At 53.5% G+C, this 20,440-nt stretch overlaps 1 protein-coding gene across 23 annotated transcripts in view; it reads right to left on the bottom strand.

Annotated features, from left to right (window-relative positions):
- Positions 1 to 379: 379 nt before the first annotated feature.
- The window catches only part of Dysf (dysferlin), a 209,931-nt gene continuing 189,870 nt past the window's right edge, over positions 380 to 20,440 (bottom strand). For all 23 annotated transcript variants that reach the window (XM_047522099.1, XM_047522101.1, XM_047522103.1 and 20 more), the window contains 10 exons: positions 19,810 to 19,952; positions 18,337 to 18,476; positions 17,179 to 17,267; positions 16,844 to 16,939; positions 16,320 to 16,461; positions 12,248 to 12,347; positions 7,321 to 7,499; positions 5,906 to 6,015; positions 4,289 to 4,436; positions 380 to 678 (listed from right to left, as the gene is read on the bottom strand). In XM_047522099.1, coding sequence (XP_047378055.1) covers positions 640 to 678; positions 4,289 to 4,436; positions 5,906 to 6,015; positions 7,321 to 7,499; positions 12,248 to 12,347; positions 16,320 to 16,461; positions 16,844 to 16,939; positions 17,179 to 17,267; positions 18,337 to 18,476; positions 19,810 to 19,952 — 1,186 coding nt within the window. In that variant the 3' untranslated portion in view covers positions 380 to 639. The remainder of the gene's footprint in view (positions 679 to 4,288; positions 4,437 to 5,905; positions 6,016 to 7,320; positions 7,500 to 12,247; positions 12,348 to 16,319; positions 16,462 to 16,843; positions 16,940 to 17,178; positions 17,268 to 18,336; positions 18,477 to 19,809; positions 19,953 to 20,440) is intronic.

Raw genomic sequence — 20,440 nt, 5'->3', positions numbered from 1 at the left:
GCTGACCACCTGAGCAGAGGGCGGACTTGGAAAGGAAGGTGGGTACTTGAGTGAGGAGAGGGGAAGGGGAGAGGCAAAGTCCCAGGAGGAAAAGAGGCCCCAAATGCTGGTGGTTAGGCCGGCCAGACGCCAGGCCTCAAAGCCCCCCACCCCAGCCTTGCAAAAGCAGCAGCAGCAGCCCAGGGGGCCCCACCCGCTGCATCCCGATTGCTTCTGCCTCCAAAAGGCTGTAACGGCAACGGTACCCACCCCAGGCCGGCCACCCGCTCCACGCGCCTCCCCGCCCGCCCGCCCCACGCGCCTCCCCGCCCCAGGCCCGCCATCCACCCCACGCGCCTCCCCGCCCTGCTCAAGGGCCGCGGACACAGTCAACACACTCCATGGTGCAGTCTGTTTTATACTGAAATGACATGAGCTGATCCAAAGGGGATCAGGTTCGAGGAGAAGGAGATGATGGAAGTGGGGTGATCCCAGGGCTCCACGTGAGTCACTCTTGGAGCAGGTGCCAGTCCATCTGTCGCCCAGCCTGGCAGGAGGGTCGGGCTGCGGAGGTCTGAGCTCGGCTGAGCTGGGCAGAGGCGGCAGCAGCCCTGGGCTGGGAGGGCAGCCTGCGCCCCCTTCTCCACCACAGGAGGGTCCTCAGCTGAAGGGCTTCACCAGCTTCATGGCAGCATAGTTCTGGAGGGAGGCAGGAGGCAGGGACATGGGTGACCCCTTTCTGGGCAGGCACAGCCAGAGCGGCTGGCCGGGTTCTCGGGTGAGCGACAGGCAAGGGCCTGGGAGAGCGGGCCAGTGGCTCCTCGCCCAGCTGCCCAGACCAGGTTCCCTGGCACACGTGGCTCACCTCCAGCCTGCCTGCACTCCCAGGGGTCAGCAGACCCCTTCCCCCTGAAGCCACGCACGCCCTCCCTGCGTCGGGGACCAATGCCACCTGAATTGCCCCGTCTTCTCCCCCATCCATCCAGGGCCCTCTCCCACTTCCAACCCGGACTCTGCTGACCGAGGGCCTAATAGGGAACTCTGATGGCTGCGGGCCTGGCCAGGGAGGCCTGCCTGGGCTCTTCCAGGGCCGTGATTCTCCCCCACCCCTCCATGCCCCCCATGGGAACCCAGAGCTCACTGACCACCCTGCTCCCACCCAGAGAGAGAGCCGGGGTGTGGAGTCCGGGGGTGAGCCTCGATGCGGGCCAGGACCAGCGATGGGTGGCCCGTGATTGAGCCCTGCCTGCTGCAGGACTGACAGGACCTCCCCTCCCCACTCCTCCCTCCAAAAACCAGGAAGACATACACAACACAACACAGGGCTCCTAATTGGGACAGTATGTTCCCCAGCGCCGCCCGGGGAAGCCAACTCTGGAAACAAAGCCGGCTGTCCTTCCCCGCCAATTCGCCTCCTGCCTCCCCATGCTGGCCCTGCTCCCAGCTGGCTCTGAGGGGGGGCCGAGAGGAATCAGACAGGCTGTCCCTCACCCCCCAGGGCAATTTCCAAGAGGGTGGGGATTGGGCCCACGGGAGCGGGCAGTGCCACCCGGGGCCTCTCTCCACTGGATCCGGCATAAGCCTGAAAGCCAGGTGAGGGACAACCGCCCAGCCCTCACAGAAGAGGGACTGGCCAGGTGTCTGACTTGGGTGAAGGGGACCAGCACCTTCCCAGCCTGAAGCAAAGTCTGCAAGCAAAAGGTCTGCAGCCTCTGTCCCAGGCTGGCCCCGGGGTCCTTGGCACCCTCACCTAGGGTCTCCCCCCACGTGCTGGCTCTGGGAGGGGGAAGGCAGGGTCGGCACTTACAGAGGCCAATTTCTAAAAGAACTTGAGGGACAGTGACACTGTTGGGGGATCCAGGAGTCAGGGGAGGAGCTCTGAGCAGGATCCCCCAGAATACTAATCAGCTCTTGCCAACATGGCTGAGGCTAGCCCCAGGGACAAACAAGGACCACAGGCTAGAAGGGACTAGAAGCCTTCCCTTCCCATCCCAGTCATGCAGAAGAGACCCCTTCCCCAGGCCCCTGTGTCCTAGGTCTGCCACCCAAGACTCCACAGGATGGGCCAGCTGGCTTGGGCCTGGGGTTAGGCATAGAAAAGGCATGGGGGTGGCACTTGAGACGGGGACCTGCCCTGTCCTCCCCTGAGCTCTGGGAAGAGACTTGGCTTGATGCACTGCTCCCCAGGGAAGATGAAGGAGCGCCCCTGGCCACAGTCACTGTCACAGTCACAGAAGACCAGAGCTGACCTGGCCCACACCCCTCCACCTTGCCAAGGTCACACACGAAGTCATGGCAAGAGCTGGTCTTCCTGAATTCAAGAGCGGAACTCCATCTCATATGACAGCATTGCTCCACCCTCAGTGGCCCCAGTGCAGACTCTGGGGCCAGCCCGGGACTCTGCATTCTAGCCAGCTCCCTGATGCTGGTGGTCCCGGGCACACGAGGAGGAGCCGGGGTCTGCCCCAGCCCCCCTTTCCTAACTCCCACAGCCTGAGCCTACTAATGGAAGGTCTGATTAGCCATGGGGGACGTCCTTATTCTGTGATCTCGATGTCTCCCAGGACACCAAGAACTTCTGGTGGCACGGGCCTCACTGTCTCCCCTGCCCCCAGCATGCCCTCGCAGCCTGGATACACGTGCTTGCTTGATAAAGTCTCCACAGCTAGCTGAATGACCGCCGACGTGTCCAAGGGCCAAAAGCCAGCTGGAGCTGGCCTGGAGAGGGGAGCTGGGCACCCCACTGCAACTCGGCAGCCTGGACCACCCCTGGGAGCAAACCCCAGGCAGAAGTCCTGGGGCCTCGCCACACCCCAGGTCACCTTGGGCAGCTCATGCTCTGGGACAACATACTTGACTGGTTCCTTCCACGGACCTGTCTCATCCTGGATTCCCACTTTCCTTTGCTTTAAAGAGGCCCCTGAAATTGTACTTCAGGGTACCCATAACCTGGATCCACCCCTGGACCACAGTCAAGTGCGGACAGTTGAACTTAACTCTTCTGGCTCGCCCCAGAAAATATTTCAACAAGGCACCCCAGGCAACCACAGCCAGCGTGGGGGGCTGGCCATAGCTGGACCCATCGGCCGTCCTGGTTCTGAGCCCTCCTTTGTTGCATGGGCCTAGAGGATAGCCGGGGCCTGGACATTCAAACCAGGCAGTCCCGCCCGGCTCCTCGCAGTTTATGACGTCAGAGGCAGCACGGGGTGGTCTATGGTTTCAGTCTTCCTCCTTCGGGACACACTCTGCTGACAAGGCAGTGCCAGCTACCAGCTCTCCGTGGGGGAGGTCTCCACCCCTTTCCACCTCCTAGAGGGTTCACAAAGCAAAAGCTGCCTGGGAGTGATTCCCAGCAGCTGCCTGCTCTGAGGACAAAGCTCCCGGACTGTGGCCTGAAGTGAGAAACCCAGGGATCACTGGGCAGCACTGTGCACAGATCGCTGTGCAGCCTGGAGCCGGTCCCTTCCCCTCTCTGGTGTTTGAGTTTTTGCCGTGAAAATCGGGGCATCCAGGGACTGAATACACCATTCTATCCACTTTGTTATATAGGTTTGAAATGTTCATATTAAAAAGCTTTTCAAAAATTTACAGAACATGAAAATTCAGATTGCCCTGATCATTTCAGTGTCTGAAGTTCTAGAGACACCGGGCGCTGGAGCATTTTCAGGGTTACCTGTGAAAGCCAGGGCAGACACCCGAGCCCTCCTTCCCCGGGCAGGGTCCCAGTTGGTGTGGGCCTAGCAAGCTCTGTGGCTTCTTACCAAGTGAAAGGGACCCTCCAAGGCGCCATACCAAATGAGGGGCTCCTGGCCAGACTCCCAGGCCTCCCCTTCTCCATGCCTCCCACTGCAGGAAGCAGGTCGCACTCCACCAAGGTCCTTGGGGACGCCGGGCCCTCTCCTGACCCCAGCCCCTCCCTTCCTCTGGACTTAGCAAGTGTGGTCCTCAAGGCAGAGCGGCCACCTCCTGTGGTCCACCCAATTCTTAACTCCCCTTCCAGACCCAGTTCCACTCCTCATTCAAGTTTCCCCGCACACCCCATCCCAAGGGGCCTCGTCCTCTGCGAACCCCTTGATTACATGTTCCAGGGGCTTGCCGAACACAGCCATGTCCCCCTGCCAAGGACAAGGCCTCGGCTTCCCCCTTGGCCCACGGGCTCCTCAGGGCTCAGGCTTGGTCCCCACTAGACCTGGGACTCCCCAGGGCAGAGGCTACTCCTCTCCCTCAGATCGAAGGAGCTCCCTGCGGCCAAGGATGAGCTTCCCAGCCCCGACATCAGCGCGTCTGCCTCCCCCATCAGGCCACTCACCGGGAAGGCGTAGACGAAGATGCCCAAGAACAGCAGCAGGATGAAGAGGATGATGAAGAGGACGATGGCACACCGGAAGCGCCGCCACAGGATGAACTTCACAGTCTTGTACGGGGAGGTGAACCACAGGAAGGAGGTGTCGGGCCGCCTGGAAGCAGGACCCCAGGGCTCAGCGAGGCCCGCTCCAAACTGGAGACTGCAGGTCGAATAGCCCTGGCCTCTAGGGTGCCCCAGGACTCACCAGCCTCCTGGCCTCCAGCCTCAGCCCCTAAGCTCAGCCCGGAGTCTGCATCCCTGTCCCCAGACCCTGCTGCGGCATTCAACCCTGTCTGTACCGCCCTCCTGTCTCTGTGCTGTGGAGCTGGTTCCCAGCCATCCTCCCCAAGATGCCATCCCCGCAGCCCATGCCCCAGGACTTAATCACCGACCATGGATTAGGGATCTGGCAGGGCCTTGAGAGCGGGTGAATCATGGTCCACTGGGCCCCAGAGCAGCTAGGCCACTTCCCCAGATGTCATGGCTGGGCCACACTCGGGGAGGAGGGTGGGAAGAGAACCCCGAAAGCTCGTTTTCTTTCACTCCCAACCAAGAACCTCAAGACCCTCCCTTCAGCTAGCCTCACGACTCAAAAAAACATGCAGGATTTTGCGTGCAGATAAAGGTCGTGTTAACATCTGATTGTACACCGGGTCTCATGGCTTTCTCTTCTCTACCAGATCCCAACATCCAGGGACAAGTGCACGCCTCACAGCTCAGCCAGACACGTGGCACTCAGGATAGCTCTGTGTTCAAGGAAAGCTACCTGCACTGAGGAGGCGGGACCGGGGGGCACTGGACACAGCCTTGAGTCCCCAAGCATCTTTTTTTTTTGTACCAAGGATTGAACCCAGGGGCACTTAACTGAGCCACATCCCCAGCCTTTTTCATATTTTATTTAGAGACAGGGTCTTGCTAAGTTACTTAGGGTCTCACTAAATTGCTGAGGCTGGCTTTGAACTTGCAATACTCCCACCTCAGCCTCCCAAGCTACTGGGATTGCAGGCATGTGCCACCCCACCTGGTCCTAAGTGTCTTTTAGTAACTGTTCAAGATCTGCCTTCAAGGGGCCCATGTCCACTGGCTTGGTCTATTTTCCTAAGAGATATGTGGTGTGAAAAAGGGATTTCAAAAAGTATGTAGTGGGGGAAAAAAAGCACTGGTGTCCCTATTTTACAGATGGGAAAATAAAGGCCAAAGGCCATCTGAAAGGTCATGACATCAGAGGACAGTCATGGAAGGCAGCTGGGTGAGAGGAAAGACCTTGATGAGAGCTAATCAGGGAAAGTTGGAGAATTTCAGCTTCCTGACTTTCCTAGTTGGAAAAACCTTATTTAACTTTGCTCTGTTTCCCCACCCGTAAATTGGGGATAATGACCACCCCACAGGGACAGTTCCCCAGGACAAGGTGTACATGCTGTGTGATAGCACGATGGCACACAACCCCTGAAAAGATGCCTACCCCCTGCCCCTCTCTGAGCCACGTGGGCCTTGTGACCTAGGCTGTGCATTAGGTGTCCCCTGGACTGTGGCCTCTACCCCTCCACCTCCTGGGCACCAGGGATGGGGCTGGGCACTCACTTTGGATCCTCAAGCTTTGGGTTCATGTTGGGCTCATCCCGTCCCTGGCCAGCAGGCCGCTCTTCATGCTCACTCTCCGCCACGATCTCCAAGGTCATTTCCAGCTTGCCCTGGGGGGACACACACAGTCTGGTTAGGGGCTGCTGGTGGCCTGGAGAGGAGCCAGGCCAGGATGACCAAAAGGTCACCTCATTTAAGTGTAGAGATGTTGTGACCATAAAAGCCATACCCGCTCCTTGTGGAACACTTAGAATCTACAGACGTGTAAAAAGAGAGCGATCGCCCATCCTTCCGCTGTGTGCAGACGGGCCGTTGGTAACTCCTGCATCAAACTGGCAAGTGTAGGAACGCCACGCTGCAGACCTCGGTCTGCCCCTCACTTCTTTCACTTAGGAACGTATTTCACTATGTAATTATATATTCTTTAAAGTTTGGTTTTTAATGATTGTAAAACATTTCATGGATGGTCAACTGTAATTTATCTTAGTAAACTACTTATTTTGATTTGTTTAGGTTGTTTCCAACTCTTTTATATCATAAAGAATGCTGCAGCAAATATCCCAGATCTTAAATTTTTAGTTTTCTCTGCTATTTCTTTAAAAGAGAGTTTAGAAGTAGACAACAGAGTCCAAGGACATAAATATTGTTAAATCTTTCGCTGTAGGCTACCAAATTGCTTTCCCACCCAGTAAAACCTCTAACACTCCTAGCAGAAGTAAATGAGGAGGTCTGACTCTCTATATTCTCACCAGTGATCAGCATTTCTTTTTTTTATATCTAATTTAGTAAACAAAATAAAATCACATTAGTGTTTTAATTACTAGAAGGAATAAACCCCTCTTTTGCGTGATTAATGAACATTGGTACTTCTGTGAACTATCTATGGCGGTCCTTTGCTCATTCTTCTTTTGGGGTGTTAGTATTTTATATTAATCATTACAATTCTTCATAGAACAAGGGTATTTTATTTCAAGGGCCACTTTAGGGTTGGCTGGCTGCCGGCTGTTTCTGTGTCTGGGATTCACTTCCTCTCTGTGGCTGGGGGATGGGCGGGAAGAAGGTTCTCTCTGGTTCTCTAATGGCCCCCAAACCAGACCTCTCAGCCAGGAGAGCAGAGCAAGCATGGCCCCCAGGAGGGAGGATCCTGCTCCAATGGGAGAGATGACCCCGTCCATCCCCCAGGAAGCCCAGATCACAAGAGAACGCAGGACCCCATCACTGTTGGGTATGCCAGAATATGAGCATGGCCGTCTATTTAAATAGGTCTCCCCTGGGAGGTGAGCCTCCAGGGGAAGGAAGGCTAGGAATGAGAAAAGGAAGGGGGAAGGAGAAGGCCTCCGAAACCAGAGGGACAGAGGAGAGGAGCAAGGAAGAAGCTGCCCGGCACCCTCCACACAGCTGAGAAGCAGACTCACCGCCAGAATCTTCTTCTCACCCTCCTCTGCTACACAGGGCCACCAGCCCTTCACTGTCTTCTGCTCAAAAAGGGACACAAACAATTCTGGGTGGAAAATGTCATCCAGCTGGTCCAGGGAGCACTTCTCAGCCGTCTTGGCTGGCTTAGGCATGCGGTTGAGATCCAGCTGCAGGGAGCCTGCCATAGAGAGATGCTCTTTAGCCTTGGAGGAGAAAACTCACTGTCACCTCCTCAGCCTCCATTCACGACTTAGCCAGGAGCCAGATCCCGTCAAGCACCCACCTCCCACCCAGCACCTCTCATTCCCTTCCAGGTCCATCTACTCAGGTGCCCTTCACAAGCTACCCACCCCTTCCGCTCTTCACCTTACTGGGGACAAATCCATTCACACAGCCACGTCTACAATCATTTTTATTCATTCATCTTTTTAAATTATTTTTACCCAGGTGAAATATATATACCATAAAATGTATCATCTTAACCAGTTTTAAATGTACAGTTTGGTGGCATTCACGGAAGTCACGGTGTTGGGAAACCATCACCACTCTTTCCAAAATGTTTTCATCTCCAAACAGAAATTTTTACCCATTAAGCAATAGCTCCCCATTCCCTCCTTCCCTCAGCCCCTGACCATCTCTAGTCTACCTTCCACCTCTGTGAATTTGCCTTTTCTAGACATTTCGTACAAGGAGAATCATGTGATATTTGCTCTTGTGTATCTGGCTTATTTTATTAACTCTAATGTTTGCAAGGTTCATCCACATTGTGGCATACATCAGTAATATTCTCTTTATGGTTGAATAATCGTCCATTGTACATATATAACACATTTTATACATTGACGCATGTGTTGATGGACTTGAATTGTTTTCACCTTCTGGCTGTTGTAAATAATGCTATAGTAAACACTGGCATACAACTCTCTGAGTTCCTGTTTTCAGTTCTTTGGGGTGAATACCTAAAAGCAGCCTTGCTGGGTCATATGGTGATTCAGGTTTTTGAGGAATCACTACACCATTTTCCTCAGCAGCCGCACCATTTTACATTCACACCAGCAAGGTACCAAAGGTTCCGATTTCTGCACATTCTCAACACCTGTGGCTCCATTAAGGTTAGTACTACTGTTTTCTTGCCCTCCCAGGGGGTGTGATGGCACCTCACTGTGGTTCATCTATCAGTCTCTTCATCCACCTGCCCAGCTCTCTAACTACCATCTTGTTACTCTGAGTCATCTACTCCAATGTGCTGACCATCCTCTCTCCATACCCCAGTTACTTGGTTCAACCATGTCAAAATGCCAATATTTAACTATTTTTGATCTATAAAAACAGCCATCTTGTGGTTTCCCCTAATCCAGTTACAATGTGATGAACTCAGTGGGATTGGAGCATAGGTTACCAAGGGAAAAATGGGAGAGCTGAATTGCAAAATTGTTTCCTGCAGCCAAATTGAAGAAAGTGTTATCATGGGAAGATTAGCTTAGTTTTTTTTCAGAGTACAATGCTTCGTTTCTGTGGCTGATCATTGGATCTATTTTCCTAGCTTGCTTTCTTTCTACTCATCCATTTATCCATCTATCCTTCTATCTATCCACCCACTTTGACCTGTCTACATCCCTCTATAGCCTCCACGTGTTGTGCACTATATCTATCCATTAAATCATCATCCCATCAATATACGTGCAACTCTGTATTACATTCATCCATCTATCCACCCAGTGCAGATAAATATGATCCATTTGAAATATAATCGCAATATAATATTAAGTGTCAGAGTATTAAGGCACACACCCCCCACACACACACAAATTATCCTATCACAATCTACATTAAAGATGGTTAAGGAGCCAGGTGAAGTGGCACATGCCTGTAATCCCAGCAGCCTGGGAGGCTGAGGCAGGAGGACTATGAGGTCAAAGCCAGACTCAGCAAAAGGGAGGCACTAAGTGACTCAGTGAGACCCTGCCTCTAAATAAAATACAAAATAGGGCTGGGGATGTGGCTCAGTGGTTGAGAGTCCCTGGGTTCAATCCCTGGTATCAGAAAAAAAAAGAAAAGATGGTTAAGGAAACAGGATTATCTCTGGATGATGAGATTATAAATGTTTAATTACTACCTTTAAGATTAAAAAGTAATAAATATTCAAAAGGAATAAAATATGTAATTATAAAACAGTATAAGATGGAAAAGAGAAATCGACTTAAGTGAGACCCTGTCAAAAAAATTTTTAAATGGGAGGGCGGGGGCATTGGGTGTTAGTTGTAGAGTTCAGAGGCAGAGCACTCTCTCCTAGCATGTATCCTAATGCCACCAAAAAAATAAAAAATAAAAAAAAAGGATAAGCCTGTTTAACTTTATTTTGAATAGTTTTCTAATTCAGTAAAAATGCAATTTTCTTTTTTCTCTTTCTAAAATTAATTTTCTACAGCCTCACTCCTTAAAGGCTAGATTGATGTCCCCATTTTTTTTTATTTTGCAGGCCTAGAGATTGAACCCAGGGCTTTATGCATGCTAAGAAAGCACCCTACCATTGAGCCACAACCCCAGTCCATGACGCCCCCAAATTTTAAGGTCTATAGCAAAAATATTCCTTAAAAATTCTTAAGCAAATGAAAAAAATGACAAATTATTTACAATGTATCCTCAATATATAAAAAGCTCTGAAAACAAAGAATAAAGATGAGCATCCCAAAACCATGGAAAAAGGATTCACGAACAATATGAATAATAGGTATATTTTTGATGTTCTACCTTACAATAAATGCAAGTAAAAATTAAAATGAGATATGGCACTGACAATTTTTTTAAAAAAAAGTAACAGTGGCAGCAAATGTTTAGGAGAAATGTCATCCTCATACAAACAGGACACAAGTGGGAATACAAATAAGATCTTCCTGGAGGGCAACTGAACAAAATGTTTCAAAAACCATTAAAATGTGCAAACTCTAACAAATCCACTTCCTTGAGTTAAGGAAAGCTATGTACAAATTCTCCAAATATGTATGCCTAGGGGTGTCGCTCACATTGAGAAACTTGAAGATGGGCTGACTATCTACCTAGAGAGGATAAGCCAAGAAAAATAGGATCCGTTTGAACAGTGGAACGCCAGGCTGGCAACTGTGGTGATGCAGATGTCGACGTAGAAAGATAGCTAAGGACCAGAAAGGTGCTCTCAAAATGTTAAGTTTACAAAAAAAAAAAAACAGTATGTGTGATATAAACCCATTCACATGCTGTATATATGAATATATGTATACATGTCACAAGTGCACATAAAATGCATACATATTCGTGTTTGTTTATATATGAAATATCTTATAATATTATATGCCAAAATGTTAGTGGAAATTATCTCTGGACGGTGAGATTAAGGAGGAGGAAGAATCATTGCTTAGCTGTGCCATTCTAATGTTTCTACAGGAATCATATACAGAATAACAAGTAAAATAACAAAATTCAAATTAGGAGCCATCAGGCTGGGGTTGTGGCTCAGTGGTAGAGCGCTTGCCTAGCATGTGAGAGGCACTGGGTTCGATTCTCAGCACCGCATGCAAATAAATAAGTAAAGGTTCATCAACAGCTAATGAAAACAATTTTTTAAAAAATAGATGCCATCACTTTTACACCTGACTCTTATTACAATGAAGTCCCGAGTAGGTCCCGAGTAGCAGTGCTGACTGCTGGGCTGAGGGGGATTGAGGGAAGGGCAGGAAAGGAAGAGCAGTCTGATGGGCAGCCAGCCCTCCCCTGCTGGGAGCTGCTCCTCAGAACACCCCCTGCAGGGGCTAAGGGCTCAGCAAAGATCAGTTCCCATTTCTGCAATCAAGGGGTACCCAGGACGACATCAGTGACCTGTCCAAAGCCACCCTGCTCCCAGTGGCAGAGCTGAAATGGAAACCAGGGCTCCTGACTTCCTTGGACTACCTTTGCATGGATTCAAATCCACTTTTTTTCAATTGAAGTAAAATTCAAGTCCCATAAAATTCACCACTTTAGCCATTTTTAAGTGTGCAGATCAACAGCTTCAGTACATTCAGAATTGTGTAGCCATTGCCACCATCTAATTCCAGAACATCTTCATCACCCCCAAAAGAAACTCCTGCACCCACTAAACAGTCCCTCCCGACCTGCCTCCTCCTCCCAGTCCCCACTGATCTACTCTGCTTCTCTGCGGATTTGCCCGAGTGGGCATTTCACATACATGGAGTCATGAAATAGTTGTCTTTTTGCACCTGGCTTCTTTTCACTTAGCATGTTCTTTGTTCTTTTCTTTGTTCTTTTTTTTTTTTTTTTTTTTTTTTTTTGACCAGGGATTGAACCCAGGAGCACTTTAGCACTGAGCCACGTCCCCATCCCTTTTTACATTTTACTGAGAGACTGGGTCTCTGAGTTGCTTAGTGCCTTGCTTTTGCTAAGACTGGCTTTGAACTCACGATACTCCTGCCTCAGTTTGTTCTTTCGATCAGCACTTGGGCAGAAGGATGAGTGGTGGCTTGCACCCTTCGATTTCTGGTCTCAACCTGTCTAGACTGGGGTGAAATGAGAGCACCCGCCAAGCATGCCAGTCAGCTGTGACAGGCAGCATGTACCTGTGCGGGTTTCAGCCTGAGCGTCCCCTCTTCCCTACCTACCTGAGTATCCCCATCCAACACACACAGTGCTCAATGCCACCTCTGCTGGACACCCACCCTGGGAGTCACCCTGATCATTCCAACACTGCCCTTTCACATATTTCACTGGGGACCCTAAGAGCAGAAAGCAGGTCCACTCATCCTGCCAGGGGTCCTGGGGATACACATGCGCGCACAGGTGTGCGCGTACACACACACAAACACGCACACACACACACACACACACACACACACATGCACGGTTCTGGGTCAACCTCTAATATACAGTGTATCCCTGACCAGAAACAAGGCTCACCCAGAAAGTCATCAAAGGAGAACTTGTCATTGTCCCAGATCTGGAATACCACTCTTGCTGGGATTTTGCTCTCTGTCTTGTCCAGCCTCCAGAAGGCATCCTGACCCATAGGAGGAGAAGAGAAGGAGACAGGGGAGCAACATTAGAGAGGCCATGGTCCCTGCAGCCTGGAGGGCTGCCTGGAGTAGGGTGTCCCTGGAGTGGGACCTGCCAGAGCCAAGTCCTGCTGGCGAGACTGGGAAGGGCAGACTCTGGAAGGCAGTGCTAAGGATTCAAAATAGGACCACCAGGCTCACCTCAATAAGCTGGCTCCATTAGCCTCCCAATCCTGTAAGTAAAGGGTATCACTGACTTTTCAGACAACGGAACTGAGGTTTGGAGGAGTTAGAGGACTTTGCCCAGATTGATAACAACATTAATGTCGCACTTCCTACACCTCAGAGGCCCTCTAGACTCATTGATCCTTCCAACAGCCTACAAGGGAGACACTATCTTCTCAGCTGAGGAAACCAAAGCAAGTCACTTGTCCAAAGTCACACGGCAGGAAGTGGCAAGTTGGGGTTCCACCCAGGCAGTCAGGGTCCTGCTCTCAACCCCAATCCCTGCTCAGCACATGTGGTCTTGGCAGCACGGTGGGCTGACTGAGAACCCAGGGGTCCGCCACCCACCCTGGCTGGCACTAGAAGGAACCACAGCCCGCTGCTCTAAGGAGCTGGCACTGCCACCTGGACCCCAGTTCCTCCCTCTCACCCTACTCCATGCCACCTGCACCTCCAGAGCATGCCCCAGCACCGGAAGTCCCCATCCTCCTACTGGAGCAAGAGTGGGGGTTCTTCCCTCCTGGCCTCTCCTCCCTTGCACCAGCTCCACCTGGAGCCCAGTCATCTTGGATGGCTTCCCTCAGGAGCAACTGCAGGGTGTGGGACTGAGCTAGCCCCTGCCTCCAGCCACGCTCAACCCAAGGACCGTCACTGGGCTTTCCTGCTCGCAATGGCTTGTTCTGTTCTCTTGCTGGTAGCAAGGATGGGAAAAGATCTAGAAAGGCAGTCAGAGCGGGCCCTGGACCCAAGTCTCGAGGGACCCAGGGGGCACAGCTGACGACAGGTCCTGGTGCCCACTGACCCAGACCCACTGCCCAGCACGGTCACACAGACCCACCGGGTTCTCTACAGAGGAGTGGGCACTGTGCGCAGCCACATCCTGGATTGGGGAAGGCGCTCAGGTCCCCAGCCGCCCGGCCCCCAGCCCTCCGTCTGATGCCTCCCCCTTTCCAGGCCCCAGCCCAGCCCAGCCCTCCTGCAGGTGCCTCCCTCCTCTGGCCAGCTTTTATGGCCAGCTCCAGGCCCGCCTGCAGGCCCGCCAGCAGCCTCCGTTCCTCTGGCCGGCCTGGTTTATGGGCTCAGTAATGAGCCAGAGGTTCAAACGGCCCCTGGTGGGAGCAGCTGGGCGGGGGCTCCAGCCTGGGGAAGGAGCCCCCCCAGGTCCCAGGCGCTCATTACGCTCCCAGCCTGGGCCCTTTTACTAGCTGTTTATTTGCAGGGTGGGTGCCTGCCGCACTGCAGGCCCCGGTGGGTGTGCTGGGCTCCAGGTGGGGAGCTGGGCCAGGGCAGCCAGCGGTGGTTCAAAGCGGCCGGATGAAAGGAGATCTTGTACTTTACGACAGTCTCGTCTGGTTAATGGGGTCCCTGGAGGGCCTGCCTGCCAGAGGCCCTGAAGCCCACGGCAGAGGGCTGGCTCTGTGGCAGGCCAGGAGCCCACAGGCTGCACAGCCCCTGCAACAGCCCACCTCAGACCTGTCCTTCAGCTGGGGCCAGCTAATTAGTGCCCTGCTGTGGGCATGGCTCCACCTGCCACCCAGGGTCCCTTCTCCCCAGAGGCTGCCTGCAGAACCACCTGGGCTGTTTCTGTTCCTCCTCCTCCTCTGACCTCAGTCCCTGCCTCCAGCCATCCTCGCCACAGAGCCTGGGGTCAGGAGCACCTGCTGTCCCCTCCTCCCCAAATGTGCCTCGTGCTCACTCTTCGACTCCTCTGCCTCTTCTCACCCCTCCCCCAGGGGCTTCTCCTCCCCAATGGAGGCCGTCAGACATTCCCATCATCCTCAGTACCGCTTTTCCCCTGGGACCTGTGAGCCAGCCCAGCTCTTCACCAAGGCCTTCAATGCAGAGATGAAACACCACTGATGCCCAGTTATTAATCAGCAACTCCACCTGGGCCCTCAGAGCTGCCAGGGCACCCTTCCTATGCTGCCAACCAGCAGCGTCCGTGCCCCTCCCCATTCTTCTTGCACTCAGCGTAGCCAGCTTCCCACCCTTTCCACTGGTCTCAGATCACCCGCCGTGGGCCAGATTCTCTCTCTTCTCTTTCTTCATAGAAAAAGACAGGAACCTCCCCCTGCCACACCTGCCACATCCCATCCCCACCTGTCACAGTGAAGGGGTTGCCGCACCTCCCATCAGAGTGGCCATGTGCCTCTCTCGGTCTCCGCTTCCCCATCCATACCAGCCCCTGTAGGGCTTGGTGAGCCCCTGAGATGGCTCGCATGGCACCTCTGTTCTCTGCTCTCCACTCCTGGCCCCACTCTCCCTGTCCCCAGCAGACTCGGGAGGAGGGGTGGGACCTGCTTGACATGGTGGCACTCTCTGCCGGTTGCAGCTTTTGCTCCATCATGGCACCAGACTCGTGATAGACCAACATTAACTGGGCAAAGGCAAATGAGATGGGACCCAGCAACGGTCTTGGCTTTGTGTGACTTCACAGAGCCCTGTGGTTAACTTCTGCTCTGAGGCAGGTGCTACCCAGGAATCCCAGGGTCCAAGAATCCATTTAACATGTTTCTCTGTGTCTTCTTTTGTTTGAATGTCTGAGAATGTTCGATGGACATTCTGGCTTCTCTAAAGTGTAGGTGATCCTGTGTTGGGTTGGGAAGGATCAGGTGAGAGGAGGCCATGAAGAGAATTAAGAAGAGCAAGGTGGCCAAGCATATCACGTATGTCCCTTCCTGAACTCACACAGCCAGTCAGGGGAGAGAGAGAGAACCTTAGAGGCTTTGAGGCCTGAAGCCTTGCGACACCTTGGGATGGAAATCAGACCAGCAGGACCTACACACAGAGAGGGATGTGTCCCCTCAAGCAGGAGAGCACTAACAGGTGGCAATTAAAGTCAGGCAGGGTGGTGGACGAGGGTGATCAGAAGTTCCCAGGGGCCCCCTGCCTCCCATCAGCCTGGCCCAGAGCCCCTCACTGCCTGCAGCAACCCCTTCACTGTGCTCTGGAGGATGCTCCCTAAGGGCAGGCCTGGCACAGCCAGGAGATGCCTGCCCTTGGCTTTGCCTAGATCAGGGGTGAAGAAATTCTGGCCCAGAGGAGACCTAAACTAGGAGATGCTGAGACACAGAGACCGAGGTCCCCGAATCCACCTCTCCCTGCTGGCTGATGCTGGCCTGTCTCTCCAGATGCCTTCAGCCTGGGATGAGAGGTCATGGGGTGGAGAGAGGAGGGCAGCACTTGAGGCTCGAAGGACAGAGTTTCTCCCAGGGACTGTCAGGCACCAGACACAGTTGCAGGAGGCCAGGCAGCCAGAGGGACTCTGCCAAGCCATGCCCAGTGCTATGGACAACCCAGTCACATGCCAGGCCAGCCCTCTTGGGAAGCTCCCCGGAAGTCACCCCTCTGCACTTCTGAGGACCAGGCTGGGATCCCCCACGCTTCCCATGTAGAGCCCAGGACCCCACCCACTGCCTGGTCTGTCTGGGGTAGGGAGGAAGGCAGTGGTGGTGAGATCTGAACTTCTTCCTATGACAGATGTGGCACATTGTGGTGTGGGGTGGTCATGGGTGGCAGTAAGCCAGAGACGGCAGACCTGGTGGAAGAGGAAGAAGTGGGGCACAGAGTTGATGGCGACAGCTTTAGAGGCGACAGGAGCAGCAGTGAGAGCTGTGGGAGATGAAGCAGCACCTGTGGGGACGAGGGCAGCGAGGGGACAGTGTTGGGGACACTGATGGGGATAGCAGTGGTGGGATCCCACTGGCAGTGCAAAGCCTGGACTAGGAGCCCTGGGGCTGAAGGGCGCTCACCTTCTTGGCAACAGAGCAGACTTGCTCGGCGGGCAGGTAGTCAAAGGGGAAAATAAACCTCCAGTTGAAGTTGCCCTCGCCGCCCAGGGAGCGGTAGTGCACGTCTGTCTTCTGTCTGTGCTCTTCAAAGCCGACCATCCAACTGGACGCACACAAGCAAGGGCATTTCTCACTAAGATTTCCACCACAGGGTACATCCCCAACTTAGGGATGAGGAATTATGAAGGTAAATGAACCGGGTAAACGATATGGCAAAGAGAATTCCCAGGAAATCTCCACAAAACGTGCCATGCATCAGAAAACAATCGAACGTCTCAGCCGCGGTCTCCGGGCATCCTCCGACCTTGCAATTTGAGCCCAAAGACGAGTACAAAAGTAGTCTGCTGGGAGGACGATATCCCAAAGGGGGAGACCCTCCGAGACCCTCTTTGAAGCTGGTCGTTCTCCCGGAGCTGCGCCCCCTGGGTGCCTCTGAGGGCACGGCAGGGGGAAGCTAGCACAGGCGGACGGGCAGGGCAACTTACCCTTTCACATAAATGTCACTCATCTTCTCCCCTGTGATGCTGAGGTCGTCCAGGATCACGTCTTTGGTGTTCCAGATAATGCAGCGCAGGAAAAACCTCAGGGGAAAGAGAAAGACTCCAATCCAAACGGATTTCCACCAAAGCCGAGCCGCTGGCTCATCCAGGAAGGCCTGATGCCTGCCTGGCTGGACACTTGACCAGACCCAAATGAGAGCCCGACTCTGAGGTCCAAGTGGTACAGAGCATGGTCAAAAGGCAACCTGCTGGCCCCACCCAGAGCCAGCATGACCCTCCCACCTCCTGCTCAGCTGGGAGCCTGTGACTGGGTCAGTTACCTTCTGGCTTTCCGTGGGGTGATGTTGAAGGGAGGTCCAGGCCGCCCCAGAGCCTTGGGAAACAGGTCGATCCACATCTGCAGCTTTCCCTGTGGGACATGAGCCTGTTTTCCCACCACCCTTGGCATTCAAACAGCCATGGACAGCTGCTCTGTGCCGGCACTTGGGAACAGGGCAGAGAAAACTCAGGCCCTGCCAGGAAGAGGTTTACCGCCCTGTAGGGGAGGGACCCTAATCAAGGGACTGCAGGGCCCACTGCAGGGGTTAGCCAGCTTCCCCACAGGCCACCAAGTTGGTGGCAGGCTCCCTAGAGGGGATGATGTGTGCTGGGGGATGTAACATGGTGGAAGGACAGCAGGGTTTAGTCAAGGGACTCAGAAGGTCTCCAGGACAGGAAGCCACTCTACATGCCCACCCTCAGCTCCACCCTCTCTGCAAGCTGAATGTGAATTTTGTCCCCATCTTAAGGAGCAGGGATTGCAGTAACTTGGGTAAGTCACTTCTGTAGGGTCACAGAGCTGGAGGGTGAAGCTGACCTTTAACCTTTGCACTACCTTGGGAAGGCTGGTCACCAAGCCACCCAGGGAAAGAAAGTTTGCTTCTGGCAAAGGCATCTCCGGGGCTCACCCAGACCGTCTTCTTATCCGTAACCTCTTCTCTCCTTAGCTTCTTCCAAACCCAGCTCTGGGCTCATCTCCTCCAGGCTCACCTCCCTTCTGCATGGGGGAGTTCCCCTGCCCCTACTGCTGATTCTCTCTGGGACTTTCTTGCCCTTCTGTCATAGGATGCTAGGTACAGGGCTGGTCAGCTGAGACTGAGTGTCTGACAGATGGCAGTGGGCAGGGAGACACCCTTAGGCCAGAGTAGAACAGTTAGGCCCCAAAATGGTGCACTGAAGTCAGAAGCTAGGCCTATACAAGACTAGAGGGTTCACTGGGACTCACCTCTCTAGCACTGAGGGCTGGAGGTGGCCAGGGAGGCCAAGTCCTAGAGGTCCCTTCTTGTTCACCAGTAGTGACCACTCAGAAGGTGAAGAAATGGACCAAAGAGGGACTGGCCACATCCTAGGGTCTCCAGTGTGTCCCTTGGGTGTTGTGCTGACCTTGGGGTGGGGCTCTAGGGCTCAAGGACTCCAGGACCCAGAGGCTGAGGCCCTACCTGCTCAATGTCTGGCTGCAGAGGGCTGTAGAGGGGTCGTGACTCCACGTGCTCGGGAACCAGGCCCTGCTGCTGAAGAACATGCAAAGCCAGACGCTCTTCCACTGGGCCCAGGTGTGGGTTCGGGATCCTGCCAGCCTCTGCCCCAGAGAGAGGACAAAAAGTTGCCAGAAATGGGACCCTGAGAAGCCTTGCCTACCAGCCAACAACCTGAACTAGGTGTCCCCTCTGCCCAAGACCTGACGGGTTGATGGTGGTCCACATGCTTATACACACCAACAAGTACCCACACAGGGGCATGCACTCAGGTGTGGCCATGTACACACCACACACACACACACACACACACACACACACACGTGTTCACCCATTGGACGTGCCCTTCCCACTTTAATAGGGGTCCCAAAGAAAGAAGAATGTCACTGCAGGAGCCAGCAATCTGGCTCTGTCCCTAGCTGGCTGGGAGACTCTGGGCAGGTTCTTAACCACTCTTGACCTCAGTGGCCTCAGCTACAAAATCAGGCAGATGTGGACCTCACAATTTTATGACCATGAGCCCTGGTCCCTGTGCTCAAGGTGCTCGCAGAGCAACAGTGGCCACTGGAGGACACGAGACCATCCCTAGATCAGATTCACGCTCCAGAGCAAAAGAGGTGGGTGGTGCCTAATGGCTGAGCCAGGTTCAGCCAGAACCTGGGAGAGTGAGGAAAACAGAACAAGAAGGAGGAGGGGCATCTGGGCATGGAAGCATCAAAGTTGTCATTTCCCTTTTATAACCTCAGCACCAGCTCTGACATCAAACACCTCTGAAGCAAGCAGCAGGCGAGGGGCCAGGGGGCCTGTAAACACCTCCGGGCAGTCTGGGCTGCTCCAGGTGGGCAGTGCAGGCCCGTGGCATCCAGACACATGGACAGCAGCTGGGGGGATTCTCAGCCATCGGTATCAGGCAGAACCAGGGGCAGAGGTGGGGGCACTGCAAGACCTGCTGCCTGCCCTTTGGAGACTTAGGTGCATCTGCCGTACACAGGGGGGATGGGAGGGGCTCTGAAGGTGCATCAAGGCCAAGCCGGTGGGCTGCCATGATTCAAGCAGAAAACTGTTTCTCAGAGATGGATGGACCCCAAACTCTGAATAAAGTCTAATTACCAAAACCAGATGAATCTAACCCTGATCCTGATCTGATCCAGGCTTCAGACTCATTCCTATTCTTGCCCATATATGGGCTCCAGCATGGCCTTGGACAGAGCTCTGACCTTGGCCGTGGAACTTGACCCTGTCCTGACCTCTAATTTTCACAACTGCGCCATGGCGGCATAGTGATCCCCAAAACACCAAGGGTCAGCGTAGCACGTTTGTGTTGCCCTGGAGAAATCTGAACCTTCCTCCTGCTGACGTGGCTTATGACCAGAGAAGACCTGATGAAAGAGAGGGAGAGGGAGGCTAGCGGTGGTTTGGGGTCTTGTGACAGCTCACCTATCTCCTCAATGGTGTACTCTTTATCCTGAAAGGTCACACAGTCAGTCCGGTACACAGGGGCCTTGATCCTGCGCTGCTGGCAGAAGAGGTGGAGGAGCTGGGAGGGGCGGAGCTGGTCCCTCCATTGGTTCGGTCCAGAGCTGAAGCCCAAGTGCAAGGCAAAGATGAGACATTCTAAGGACACCGAAGGGGCAGGAGGGCTGGTAATGACCTGTGTACCCCCACACAGCCTCCCCCACCCTTCACTTGCATCATTTCATCAATGAAAAAACTAAGGTTCAAAAAGCAAAGGACTGGGCTGGGGAGATAGCTCAGTCGGTAGAGTGCTTGCCTTGCACAAGGCCCTGGGTTCAATCCCCAGCACCACCCAAAAAAAAAAAAAAAGCAAAGGACTTAAATAGCTATGGAATTGGCACCTAGATGTTTCCAACTTCCTGAATTAGAGAATCAGAGCCAAACAAGACTCAAAATGGTGGGAAGAGGTACCTTCCACCCAGGAATCCCCCAACAGACCATCCCGGAGTTCCCTGGAAGGCCCAGCTGAAGCCCACTGTCATCTCCTTTCCTCCTCCTCCTTGCCTCCCTATCTCCTTCCAGGTGCCCAGTTCTCTGCAGGCCTCAATGGTAC

The sequence above is a fragment of the Sciurus carolinensis genome, chromosome 13 (assembly GCF_902686445.1).
Source record: "Sciurus carolinensis chromosome 13, mSciCar1.2, whole genome shotgun sequence".
Taxonomy (NCBI): domain Eukaryota; kingdom Metazoa; phylum Chordata; class Mammalia; order Rodentia; family Sciuridae; genus Sciurus; species Sciurus carolinensis.
The sequence above is the reverse complement of the archived record's forward strand: the minus strand, read 5'-3'. Positions and strand labels throughout refer to the sequence as shown.